The sequence below is a fragment of the Microcaecilia unicolor genome, chromosome 13 (genome assembly GCF_901765095.1).
Source record: "Microcaecilia unicolor chromosome 13, aMicUni1.1, whole genome shotgun sequence".
Taxonomy (NCBI): Eukaryota; Metazoa; Chordata; class Amphibia; order Gymnophiona; family Siphonopidae; genus Microcaecilia; species Microcaecilia unicolor.
The window spans coordinates 101,211,720-101,225,875 of NC_044043.1; the positions used below are offsets into that span (position 1 = coordinate 101,211,720).

Here is a 14,156-nt window from a genome sequence, read left to right on the forward strand (position 1 = left end):
TGGTTACATATACATGTCTGTGAATGTGCAAAACTGCAAATCTTGAACACACGAATAGCGAGACCACATTGTATCAGCGTTTATAGCCAATCCTTCTCTTTTGTTGGCTTGAATACCCATTGAAATTGTAAGCCGTTGGGGGCAGGGACTTGGTCAGTGTTTGTTAGGCTTATTTGAATTCAGGTTCATAATTTAGAAAGGTGGGCTAAAAATTATCATGGTACAGCATAAAAGTTAACTGTAGTAGCTGTGATAGTAATATTTTGAAGTTTGGAGCCAGGCCAGATTTTAGGCCATGTGTTAAACAACTTCCTGACTGTGTTGAAATTCTTGAATTCTGAAAATGTTTTACCATCTTCTCTAATAATCCAAGATAATGTTACATGTCGTTTGAGGGTGTGTCAGAATGTTTAATTTTGTATTTTTTTTTTTTTGTTCACAGTGAGTCAGAAATTCTGCACCACGATAAACAGTATGAGCCCTTCTACTCCTCTTTTGTTGCACTTTCTACGCATTACATCAGCACAGTATGTGGACAAAGTAAGTGTGTTGTTCCTCGTCTTTTTGGCCTTATTTTATTTCTCATGTTTTTATACTCCTGCAGGAAGTATGTTCCTTGTGCAGAACAAATGAGAATGTTCTTTTTAGGGTCCTAAAGGAAAAGCTTTTACACCCTTACAGTGAACGTATGCGTCTATTGACTCGGAAGTGTATCGGTTCTTTAGAAGCAGTTCATGTCATTTCTGTCCAGGGGGTGGGTACTTGGCTGTGTAGCAGCTGCTAAGGGTTCCAGACATCGGTGGCTTCAACTGAGTCAGTCTGCTGTACTTCCTCTTCAGTAGTTTCTTCTCTTAACAGGAAGGCATAAAGTGTCTTGACCTTCTGTAGTTCTGTACAGACCTTCCTCCAAGCTCAGAAGCTTCTTTGCAGTATCTCTACTAGGGCTCCTTTTGTTACAGTTTGTTGTTAGGGTGTCAATATACTTCATGTTGAGGGAGGCAACATGAGCTACTCATGTTTTTTCACCATCCTTCATGCATCGTGGTTCTGTGTTGTGTGTGTGTGATTTTTTTTTTTTTAATCAGTTGTAAAACGAGAAGGAAATCTCTCTTCATGAGGTGTGTGGCAAAAAGCACAACTGGCTCTGATATAGAGCTATTTGACCACCCTAAATTCCAGTTTTCTCTCACATGGCTCTGCATGCCAACTTGGGGTCCTGGAGCAGCCTCCTTTCTGAGCTATGTTCCAAGGATCTGTTTTATGTATGGGCTGGCTTCTGCCAGTGGAATAAGAAGGTAAAACCTATTTGGGCCTATATTCCTGATAAATATTTGTAAATCCCTGTGCAGGGTGTGTTCATCCTGTCACACAGTAGTGGTGAATAGGTGGTGGGGTAGAGGGATGAGAAGCAAAGGGAAGAATGACTCCATCATCTATCAAAGATACTTCCGCATGCCCACCCCACCCCTTACTACCTCTTTCAGGCTTTTGCTACACCATTTATTTGGCCCTCAAGTCTGCCTTTACGCATTCAGCATCCTATAATATACTGCACTTGCGAAGAGAGCATTTGTTTACTGCTTGTTCTTCCTTTATTTCTCTGACAAACAAGGATTGAATCTGGTGCACAAGTGGGTGACATCATCCAATGGTGCCAAGACAAAACAGCTGCTAAAGCTTGGAACTAGTTCTAAAGTGGCCCGTCCCATGTTGCAGTTGTTTTTCTGTCTCCTCGGTTTTTGTATATAACTTTTTTTTTTTTGTTCAGCCAAAAAGATGTGAAAACAAAGCTGTTCCAGAATATTTTTGATTATTGCAAAAACCTAGAAAGACTGTAACTTAACAAGATACATCTCTAACAGATGTCAGCTATGCTAAATTAATTAAAAAGATTCTTTAAGATCTCGCCTTGGGATCAGAAGATTCTTTCCTTTACAAGAAGGGTTTTGAAGCCATTTTAAAATCGTTGGATAGTCTTAAAGGGCCTAGAGCTATACCAATTCACTCAGTTCTTCAAGAACTTCAAAATAAACCCATTTCCAAAAGATTGGACATTAAATAGAAAGTTCAGCCATTTCCAGGCCACACCACTCCGTAGTTCTGGAATCTGTTCTTAATGAATCCAATATCCCACACTAGAGGAAGGTAGTGGAGTTCACTTCAAAATAATACACAATCCTCACACTTAAATATCAAATAGAGGAAAAAGTCTCATCTGACCCAGATCCTACTTCGTTCTATAAGGTCTTTAAAAGGACCTCCAGTGTCTATCAGCATAAAAAACCTGTTATGTAATCTTATTTTGTATTTTATTTTAAACAAATGCATTATATGTAAAATATCTTTGAAAATAAGATACACTTAGCTTAACCCGCAGTGCTCCACTCCTTGTCCGACAGTGGTCAGCGTTTCGTAGGCTGCTTCAGGGACTTGTGGTAAAAATTACTTGTGGGCTAATCTTATAGAGAGCATGCACGAGAAATCCTGGTGTATGCTTACAGCAGGAAGGAAGCAGCATGAGGAAAAGGGAAGCGGCACTGTATTTGTTTGGCTGGCGGGGCCTTGGTAGCCCCGCCAGCAAAGATATGGTTAGCATGGTGGTGGTGGTGGTGGGGGGGGGTTGAGGAATCCATTGCCCCCCGCAACCAGTCTATCCCCGGGCACCCCCAAAATTGCAGGGCTGTCTATGCCTCTAAGTAGGAGCCAGCTACCTTTCCACGCAGATCATAAAATTCTCACTGCTCTCCACAGTATTATTCTCTGAGAAAATATCAGCCTTATACTTGCCAATCTCATTCTTGACAACCTCCACAATCTAATTTTCAATGTCGAAGGCCTTGTGAGAGGAAATTTCATTAATTCTTTTAAGCACCTCAACCAAAAATAATCCTAATTTTTGACAGTTATCCATTAGGACATCTTTAGTTCTTTCAAGAAGCATGGCACAACATTACGACAGGCAGGTGGGTTCTCAGGATTATCGGCCATGGATACAAGGTAAATTTTATTCATAAGAACATAAGTGTTGCCGAAGGTCCATCAAGCCCAGTATCTTGTCCAACAGTGAGTGGCCAATCCAGGACACTAGTACCTTGCAAGATCCCAAAACAGTAAAACAGATTTTATGCTGCTTATCCTAGAAATATACAACCAATCAGTAGTAGAGTTCGAATAGTGCCAGATGGTCACAAGATTGATTTGTTTTAGGGAAGTCTCATACAGTCACTAGGCAATTCTTTTATCATTCATCTGGTATGCCTGATCACTGTGACGATTATAATCGTAGACAACCCCCAACCATCCGTGACTACTGAAATAATTTTTTAACAATTTTTTGTTGCTTATTTTGTGGTTAGCTAAATTTCTTTCACGTGACCAATATTGTGTCATTAATTATAGCAGAGATGACTTCTGTATAACACTTATCTGTGCATGTAAACTTGTGCAATCCCAGGAGTAATCAATATCCTAGAAATAAGCAGTGGATTTTCCCAAGTTATCCAAGCCTTTTTTAAACCCTGCTAAGCTAACTGCTTTTACCACATTCACTCTCTGGTAACAGATTCCAAAGTTTAATTACACGTTGAGTGAAGAAGTATTTTCTCATGTTTGTTTTATGTTTAAATTTTTCTTTTATTACAAACCACAAAATTCCATCAAGCACCAGCAGAGACAACAGAACATCAAAAGAAGTTATTATAGCTACAAAAATCCCACAAACCTTGTGGTTAATTTTTTACATGTAAAACCCCCTCCCCCATTCCAAACTCATAACCTTCTGTTTGTTTTAAATTTACTATTTAGTAGCTTCATTTTGTGCCCCCTAGTCCTAGTATTTTTGGAAAGAGTAAACAAGCAATTCATCTCTACCTGTTCCACTCCACTCAGTATTTTATAGACCTCTATAATATCTCCCCTCTGCTGTCTCTTCTCCAAGCTGAAGAGCCCTAGCCGCTTTAGCCTTTCCACATAGGGAAGTCATCCCATCCCCTTTATCATTTTTGTCACCCTTCTCTTTACCTTTTCTAATTCTGCTGTATGTTTTTTGAGATGCGGTGACCAGAATTGCACACGTTTGCACCATGGAGCAATACAGAGATATTATCACATTCTCATGTTTTTCTATTCTTAATAATTCCTAACATTCTATTTGCTTTCTTAGCCACCACTACACACTGAGCCCAGGGTTTCAGCATTATCAATCATGACATCTAGATCCTTTATCTGGGAGGTGACTCCTAATGTGCAGCCTTGCATTACCTAGTTATAGTTTGGGTTCCTCTTTCTCATATGCATTACTTTGCATTTGCTCACATTAAATGTCATCTGCCATTTGGATGCTCAGCCTCATTAGCTCCTCTTGCAATTTTCACAGTCCTCTTGCGATTTAACAACTTTTAATAACTTGTGTCATCAGCAAATTTAATTTCCTCACTAGTTACTTCCATCTCTAGATCATTTATAAATATGATAAAAAGCAGTGGTTCAAAGCACAGACCCACTATCTGTCCTTCTTCATTTGAGAGTACTGACCATTTAACCCTACTTTCTGATTTCTATCTTTTAAGCAGTTTTTTTCATCCACAATAGGACATTACCTCCTATCCCATGGCTTTCTAATCTCAGTAGTCTTTCATGAGGTACTTTGTCAAGTGTCTTCCCCACCCCACCCCACCCCCCCGCCCTCTCCTCACCTTCCATCAAAAGTCATCCTCCAGCTCAATTTGAGCTTTTTGCAATTGGAAATTTGTTCTCTTCCTTCAAAAACCAAACCATACAACACATTAATTGGCAAGATCAACATCGTGGATTTTACTCCTGGTATTTTTTCTAAAGGGCCCCTTAACCTTGATTTCAGTGAAGGAGTAGCCTAGTGGTTAGTGCAGTGGACTTTGATCCTGGGGAACTGAGTTCAATTCCCACTGCAGCTCCTTGTGACTCTGGGCAAGTCACTTAACCCTCCATTGCCCCTGGTACAAATAAGTACCTGAATATATGTAAACCGCTTTGAATGTAGTTGCAAAAACCTCAGAAAGGCGGTATATCAAGTCCCATTTCCCTTTCCCCCTTTCCCTTATGACATCACAATATCAGAAGTGAGACAAGTATTGGGCAATCAAGCCATTGTGACATCACTGATGAGGTTGGCTCTTATTGGTGGAATGAGTGGAGGGGTAGCCTAGTGGTTAGTGCAGTGGACTTTGATCCTGGGAACCGAGTTCGATTCCCACTGCAGCTCCTTGTGACTGTGGGCAAGTCACTTAACCCTCCATTGCCCCTGGTACAAAATAAGTACTTGAATATATGTAAACCGCTTTGAATGTAGTTGCAAAAAACCTCAGAAAGGCGGTATATCAAGTCCCATTTCCCCCTTCCCTTCAAGGTAAGCAGCTTTGCTATTTTTCCAAAATGCATTTTTACTTGCAGAAGAAGAGTGTCTAGTATTCAAGTGCAGGATTCCTATATTGTATTTTAATTTGTGTTGGCTTCTGATTATTGCTAAATTAAAAACAAAACAAATGGATTGAGGATATGTAGTGCTTTATTCAGATTGAAGTGATTTGCATAAGCTTGATAATGAATCACTTTCCAGATTGATTAATTGTTTGAATGTTCAGGGAGCATGTTCTCTTGGGTACATACTGGAACTACTGCTGTCAAAATATATTTCCGTTGTCTTGGCAAAGAATGCATGTTTTAAATCCAGGCATACTTTTGAGACTATATTCATTCTTCTTAAATATAAAGTGACTTCCCTGAATTTGTTCTTCCCTCAGTTCCTAGAAACCAGTTGCAGTCTGTGGCTGCTGCCTGCAAAGTTCTGATTGAATTCTCACTGTTACGACTTGAGAACCCAGATGAGGCTTGTGCAGTTTCTCAGGTGAGAGATGATAGGTTTTGGCATTGGTGCAAGTTTATCTTCCATCAGGACAGTCTCCCAAAGGAGTCTTGGGAAACGGTAAAGACTTTGTCTTGCTTTTTACTGACTGGGATTAAGATATGTTCAAGAGTTAAATACCAATAAAACCTCATCTGTAACTTTCAGATGTCTAACTGGAGATGTGGCTCTATGATGTAGTCACTTTTTTACTTGTTGCTTCATTAAATAGATTATTCAGCTTGAACCTGGACTTTGTTAATGCTCAGAGTGACAAATGCATCTTCTGATATGAACAGGGAGCATTTTAACCATCAAGTCATTAACCGCAGAGAGAGATTTAGCTAGAGAGCTCATCCAATGTAATTTAAAAGCAGTGGAGTAAACACTAATAATATACTTAAAATATTTCCTAGCAAAGTAGCCCTATTTAAGAGTTACCCCCCCCCCCCCCCCCCCACCAAAAAAAAAAAAAGATTTAAAAACCAAAGGAAAAGTTAATATAATTTTTCTGCCTTTTTCTTTAGAAGCACCTTATACTGTTAATTAAAGGCCTGTGCACAGGCTGCAGCTGCTTGGATCGAACAGAGATTATCACTTTCACAGCTATGATGAAATCTGCCAAACTTCCACAGACTGTCAAAACCCTCTCTGATGGTAAGTTCTTAGTGGCTGTGCAGCAGAAGCTTCATAAGTACTGCAGATGTCTTTACATGGACAAGTATGAACATCCGTGACTTGTCTATTTTCCTTAACTGTTTTTGCCTTTGTAGTAGAGGATCAGAAGGAACTGACTTCCCCAGTGAGCCCAGAGCTCCGACAAAAGGAGGTGCAAATGAACTTTCTGAACCAGTTAACATCTGTCTTTAATCCCAGAGTCGCAGCAGCATCTGCTCTTGCTCCTCAGTCAGAGGTTAGTAGGCTTTGGACAGATGACTGGAAGAAGGTTTTATGTAAATCGGTGGCATTGGAGTAGAGATTTAATTAAAAGCAAATAATGCAACTCTCTTAGTTCAGTGAGTTGGCTATTTTGTTAAACTTACAGATGATGGAGTTGTAGGGAAAGGGAGCCATTGTCAAGCAGTTCTGTATCAGAGGTTAATGTTGCAGTGGAATGGATTTATGTGTTTTTGTGTGATCTGGTGACTGAAGGGGAAGGAGACCAGTAGATAAGGTAGCAGTGCTAGGATGCTGTGGAGAGTTGATCATATTAGTTAATCTCTTTGTGATGTTAATGTTGTAAGTCTTGTCTACTTTTAAGGTGTCATACTCCCTACAGTTGGATGCTGCGGGCTTGCTAAGGATTACACAATTCTTTTAGCAGCTTTTGAGTTTATAATACTGTTTTTATTATTAGGTGGAAACGGAAGGCAATGACCAAAATTCTACAGATCAAGCATCAGCTGTTAAGACAAAGAGTCTCTTCATTGCTCAGAATGTGGCCAGCTTACAGGAGCTAGGTAGGAAGTTTAAATTGAGGAACAAAACTGGTATAAGCTTAAACTAAACAATTATAGTATGATGGAAAAATGTTTGTTCTCCCTCCTCCCCCCTTCCAGGAGGCTCAGAAAAGCTACTTCGTGTTTGCTTGAATCTTCCATATTTCCTGCGCTATATAAATCGATTTCAGGATGCTGTTTCAGCAAATTCTTTCTTCATTATGCCAGCCACTGTGGCAGATGCTACTGCTGTTCGCAACGGGTATGTTTTTCTCAGAAATTTGTAAAAATCTTTGTCTTCAAGTGTTTTCCTAGTCTTTTCCTATTTTTATACTGTAATTCTGCTGTTCTCCTTTATACTTTTCTTCTCACATACATTTCTTATTGGCTCATGTGCTAATCAAGCTGCCTCATTTTTATGCCTTTTCTTGCCCCTTTTTGTGTGGGCCATTTTCTAGATATCCAATATACATTGTTATTAATAGCCTTAAGAGCTAACTTCAAAATCTATCCTTTCTCCTGTTTCTTAAGATTTTATGTAATTTATTTAAATACCTCAGTTGTCTTTGTAGCGTTGTTAGTGTTTTTGTAGACTTTAAGAATGCAGTTTTCATGCTCGTTTTCAAAGCAGAAATTCCTTGTGTAGGACCACTTCAAATGAACAATTTCCTAGCTCCTCTGCCAGCTGCCACTTTCTCTCAAGTAAGCATTCAGGGCTTGTGGTCAATCAAGACAACAAAAAAGCAGAGGTGGCCAAGGGGATGATGTCACTGGAACCACAATCAGGTTAATAATTTGATGACCCAACATAGCCATATTTTGGCAAGTACCTGCGTTAGGGGTCCTAGCATTAAAATGTATGTTAGATAAATACATGTAATTTTATTAGAAAAAGCTTTAAAACCTTTATCCATACATTTAAATGTAAACATATTTATATAAAACCATCAACCTCATAAATCAAAGATAAGAAATGCCTTAAGAATAAAAAAAAAAATAAGAGGAGGGTACTTTATATAAAAATAGTATAAACATAAGACATAATAAAATTAGAGACAATCTAATTTGAAAAATAAGTTCTAAAACAAGTATAATACGTATATTGGAAGCCAGTCATACATAGTGAGAACTCATTATACCATCATATACATAATTGATACATAAAGAATAAAAGAAATAATATGCTTAAGCTGACCAACTAATTTCAGTAGCTAATTTTATATATTGCCTGGTTTGAAGGAGCCGTTAGAGAAGGGCAATGACTCAAAAGTACTGAGGTTGTTTGATAACGAGAAGCTCAGTGCTCTTATTTCTGAGGCACTGCAGTGCTTTTCATTGAGGACCTGATAACAGCAGAATGGTTCTCACCGGACTTGGGGCTGAAAGTGGGAAGAGCCATGACTTGCCTCTTACCCATTGGTTCTGGAGGAGAAAGAGAAATTGCATCTTCCCAGGATGGACTCACTTACTACTACTACTACTACTATTTAGCATTTCTATAGCGCTACAAGGCGTACGCAGCGCTGCACAAACATAGAAGAAAGACAGTCCCTGCTCAAAGAGCTTACAATCTAATTGTTAGAGTTGTGACTAAGAAGACCACCGAAGGGGGCATTGCCCTAAAAGATCTAAAGCAGCCGTTTCTAACCCAGTCCTCGGAGCACACCTAGTCCCATTGGTGTTTCAAGATATTCACAATGAATATGCACGAGAGAGATTTCAATACACTGCCTCAGTTGCATGCAAATCCAACTCATGAATATGCATTGTGGATATCCTGAAAATCCAGTGAGACTAGGTGTGCCCCGAGGACTGGGTTGGGAATGGCTGATCTACAGGATAGGAAGCTATAAGGTTTGCTGAAACAAGTCTTTGAAGTGACCTCTTTGGCCTTCAAGCGACAGTGTGCAGCTTGTTTGTGGTAAGAGCATCCTGAAGTGACGACAACACAAGGCATGTGCCATAACACCCAGCTGGCAGCGGGGTTGGCCTATTTGGCAGATGCTTTTTATGACATGTTACGGCCTGCAGTATATCTTCGGCTGTCAGTTTGGTTGGGCAGCGGATGAAGTGTGAAAGTCACATCTAATTAAACTGCTATTTTGGAACAAATGGCTGTTTGGAGAAGATATCAGTAACTTGATGAAAGAACTGGGGGAAACTAAGCCACAGTGGTTGCTGAAGGATAAGCCAAAAGCCTGTGGTTGTCTGTCTTCAGGGAGATCTCGATTTTGAGACAGCAGACAGTACTGACCTGGTAGTCGGCAGTATGGCCAGAAGTCCCGCTTCTTGTCCATGTGTAAGGAAGATTGGTATGCCTGAATGTCCTCCTCTCATCCAATACCTGCTGAGCTTTGCATTCATGCAAGGCTGGTCCACACTGGTCTAATTTGCTGCCTCAGAGTGTCGTGCTTTCACATGGAAATGCTAAGAGCAGTCATGGCCTCAGTTCAAGCAGGAGAATTTTTCACCACCTTCAATCTCAGGGAGGCATGCTTGCATATACCCATATGGATGGTGCATCAGACGTTTCTACGTTTCGCAGTGCTGGGATGTTGCTTCCAGCTCAGAGCTTTGCCTTTCTGTCTCGCCATGGCACCAAGAATGTTTACCAAGTTTATGGTGGTGGCAGTGGTGGCCTTTAGTCTGCGCCAGGGAATAAGAGTTCACCTGTATCTGGACGACTGGCTCAATTGTGTGTCATCCTCTTCAGACAGTGTGATGGTGACAGACTGTTCTTCAGTTGTTGGGTTGGGTGGTCAATTTTGAGAAGAGCAGACCTACTCCATCAGAAACGCTGGATTATGTAGGTGTTCTATTTGATACAGCAAGGGAGATAATCTTTATCACAGAACACAGAAGGTCAAAGCTGTTTCAACAGATTCACCTTCTCCTCAGTTATGGCAGGCCCAGGGTCTGGAGTTGTCAAGGTTTTGGGGTCAGTGACGGCGGCAATTGAATGTTGTGCCATGGGCAAGGGCTCATATGCTGCCATTACAGCAGTCTCTTGTCAGCCACTGGTCTCTGGTGTCATAGAAGTATGACTTTCATCTTACTTGGACGCTGGTTGCCAGACGGAGTATGCAGTGGTGATTGTTGCCTAGGAATTTGATTGTCTGAGCTCCTTTTCCGATAACACAATGGGAGGTGGTGACAACTGATGCCAGACAGTCATTTTGGGGAGCTCCTTACAAGTTCCATGTGGCACAGGGCACATGGACAGAACAGTTGTCTCAGTGGTAGATAAATCATTTGGAGCTCAGGGTAGTGCTGAATGCCTTGTGTGACTTTGCTCCCTTTCTAGCAGGGAGTTTTCTCTGACTATGTAACAGCGGTGGCTTATATCAATGTCACAAAATGCCTAGCCACCCGCCTGGGGTTACCCTGCTGCCACTTAGAGAATCTATCCCCAGCACAGCTCAGGTCTGCCTGCACCTGCTGCTTGTGCTCTACACTAGGAGCCTTCTCCCACTGACTGGGTCACAACTGCCTCTGGGTGAGTGTCCCACTCTCCAGTTATCCCCAGTGATTTGTAGGTTACTGGAGCCACACTCCCAGTGGTCCCACAGTTCCTAGAAAGCACCCATGGACCCAACACAAAAAACCACCAGGATTCTTTATCAGTCCTGATAGCAGGGTCAACAAACTAAACAAAATGTGCAATCAGCAAACAATAACAAGTAACTGAAATATGGATCAATTATAACACTAACTAAATATCTATATACTGTCTAAACAGTACCTGGGACAGTCAGGACATATAATTCACTGAGCCTCAACAAAGAGATCTATCTCTCTTTCCTCCCGGGCTAAGACTAAACTCAAATCCAGTAAACTCCAAATGAGATGAGCTCCTGGGCCAATCAGAGCCCAGTCAACAAGATTTAAAATATATACTGCTTCTTGCTTCCTGTTTGTGTCAAACTACTACTACTACTACTACTATTTAGCATTTCTATAGCGCTACAAGGCATATGCAGCGCTGCACAAACATAGAAGAAAGACAGTCCCTGCTCAAAGAGCTTACAATCTAAACTCAAGAAAAAAACACTCAGTTCTCTGTAACAGCTTTACAGCCAAGAAACACCACCTTCTGGACAAATAGAAGAAATATACTTCAAGACATAATCAAGGCAGGGAAATAGCCAATACATTTTACAGGCTTAAAACATGCAGTTTCTTCACAATCTTAAAGCAAGACGGGACCTGTGGTCTGCCTCATGAGTTGGGCAGAGAAAAATCTTCTCTGCTTGTTGGCAGGTTACTTTGCTGGGTAGACTTTCTCAGCAGGCAGTCCTTGACCTGGGAGAATGGGAACTATCCAGCCAGGGTTTTCGGCTGATAGTGACCAATGGGGTTCTCTGCTTGTGGACTTGATGGCGGAGAAATGGAATGCTAAAGTGTCCAAGTTCTTCAGCCTTTGGAAAAAACCAGGATCCGTGGGGATCGGTGCGTTATTGCATCTACTGTAATGTCTTCCTTTCTTGATCCATGATATGCTGCATGTTGAAAAGGATTGCACTGGGGTCGAATAATTCTCATAGCCACGGAGGCTGTAGTATTCAGACCTGATTCAACTGCTAGATTGGGGGGGGGGGGGGGCTGTCTTCTCCTCCTGCGGGCACTCGGCCTACTGAAGCAAGGCTCGGTGCTCATGGAGGATCCGTTCCCCTTTGGTATTACAGATTGACCGTTGAAAGGGATCGGTTGAGACCAAGGTTATTCTGATTGATCGTTGATACTTTGCTTCAGGCTCTGAAACATTCTACATCCAAGGCTTGGGTAAGTTTCCGGAGGAAAAGTCCATAGTTTGCTATTGATAGAGACATGGGGAAAGCCACTGCTTATTCCTGGGATCAGTGGCATGAATCTTGCTACTATTTGGGATTCTCAATCAAAGAAAGGGGAACACTTACAAATATGCAAAAACCAATGTTCCTCAGTGAGTCATAAAGTATTAAAAATAGGAAGAAGAGGAAAAGTGATGTGAAGGGAAAAAGAGGAGAAAAGGAACAGGAGGCATCAGAAATAAATCAGTTTACTGGCTATCGGGTCTCTTATAGCACTTAGTTATTTTAGACCCCTGAGCCTCCTGAATGGCATTAATCATTTGCCTATCTGGAACCAAAACCTCTGTACATGTTACAATCTTTATATTAATTTATTTGGTCCGTTAGACCTAAAATATTGAAAAAAGAAGAAAAATGGGTGTAAACTTTTGCTAAATGTAAAGTGGTGTCAAACGTTTCAACCCACCAACCAAGGAAAGACAAAAAAAATGGCGACTACTTATCCCTGCATATGCAGCTTCAGCGCTGAATCAAAACTATTAACTGCCCAACAGTTTTGATTCAGCACTAAAGCTGCATATAAGGACTGGGTAAGCACCAGTACTACAAAAATAGAAAATAAATTTGCAGCGCCAGAAATCGTACACACTGTAAGACTAACCTTTTCCTTTACTTGGACTTTTGGTATAGATCCTGCACCATTTTAATAGCTTTTCTGGAATTCCTTCTACCCTTTTTGTGTCTATATAGAGGTATGAATGCCTAGAATTAGGCATGATATTCAAGCTGAGGTCTGGCCAATGTTATGTATAGAGGCATCATCTCCTGTTTTTCTCCCTCCCATCCCTAGTTGTGACTCGCTTCTTGCACCTCTAGGATCTCAGTGGCTGTAGCTGTTTCAGTAGCTTGAGATTGCGTATAGCAGTGTTTCCCAAGTCAGGTTTTCAGGATATCCACAATGAATATGCATGAAAGATTTGCATATAATGAAGGTAGTGTATGCAAATCAAGTTCATGCATATTCATTGTGGATATCCTGAAAACCTGACTGGCAAGTGGTACTCTAGGACTGACTTGGGAAACACAAGAAAGTAAACTGAGCAGACAAGGTGAGCCTCATGGCTTTATGTGATGTTTTTGAGATGTGTTGTGCTGTTTGTGTTTGAAAGTAGTTCTCAGTTTGTGCTCCTGGGTTTCTTTTTTTTTTTTTTTTTTTTTTCAATTTGAAAAAGAATTTTTATTAAACACACCATCAATAATATAATATACACTCACTCAGCCAACCGGCTGCATAGTTGTACAAACAATGTGAACTTCACTGCAACCAGTTTCAAAACATAAGTGATTTTCTCTCCTACCTCCCACCCTCCCGCTCCTGGGTTTCTTATTGATGATCAGTATGCATTTTTTATTTGTAGAGGGCCTTTGAATTACTTGATATTGTCCTCTTATCAAATGTATTGCGTATTTCTCATTCTGTTTGTAAAATATTAATGGGAAAGAACCCATCAGGATCTTAAACAAGTTTAATTGTACTTTCTACAGATTTCATTCACTGGTGATTGATGTGACTATGGCACTGGACACCCTCTCCCTCCCTGTCCTTGAACCTCTGACACCATCTCGGTTACAGGATGTGACTGTTCTTGCCCTCAGCTGCTTGTATGCAGGTCAGTCACTTGTATCTTCAGGTCTAGATATTGATTTAATTATTACTGGAAGATGTGAACTTTTTCCTCCCTAAATTTAAAGCTGCCATTAAAACCTGGCTCTTTAAACAGGCTTTTGGTGCCCAGTCATGAGGGAGGGTTCGGTGATATGAAGATAATCTCTTCACTTACCTACCCTTTTTTGTTTGTTCTCACTATGCCTCGACCTTTTCTGTCTGTCTTCTGTGTGTCTTCTATACCTTTTCTTTGTTATGTGTATGGTTGGATGGATGTTGTCCCTCTGTCCTATCAGAATATGTAGTTTCTTTGTATTTCTCGTTTAGTCTGTAACTGCTTAGCCTTGCTCGACAGTCTTAGCTGTATTGTAAATGTGCATAAA

The 14,156-nt window shown here is 40.7% G+C and overlaps 1 protein-coding gene across 4 annotated transcripts in view; it reads left to right on the top strand.

Moving 5' to 3' along the window:
• Nucleotides 1-14,156, top strand: part of UBR4 (ubiquitin protein ligase E3 component n-recognin 4) — a 314,627-nt gene that overhangs the window by 16,347 nt on the left and 284,124 nt on the right. For all 4 annotated transcript variants that reach the window (XM_030185684.1, XM_030185685.1, XM_030185686.1 and 1 more), the window contains exons 2-8: nucleotides 443-540; nucleotides 5,778-5,881; nucleotides 6,406-6,535; nucleotides 6,652-6,791; nucleotides 7,236-7,338; nucleotides 7,438-7,579; nucleotides 13,653-13,777. In XM_030185684.1, coding sequence (XP_030041544.1) covers nucleotides 443-540; nucleotides 5,778-5,881; nucleotides 6,406-6,535; nucleotides 6,652-6,791; nucleotides 7,236-7,338; nucleotides 7,438-7,579; nucleotides 13,653-13,777 — 842 coding nt within the window. The remainder of the gene's footprint in view (nucleotides 1-442; nucleotides 541-5,777; nucleotides 5,882-6,405; nucleotides 6,536-6,651; nucleotides 6,792-7,235; nucleotides 7,339-7,437; nucleotides 7,580-13,652; nucleotides 13,778-14,156) is intronic.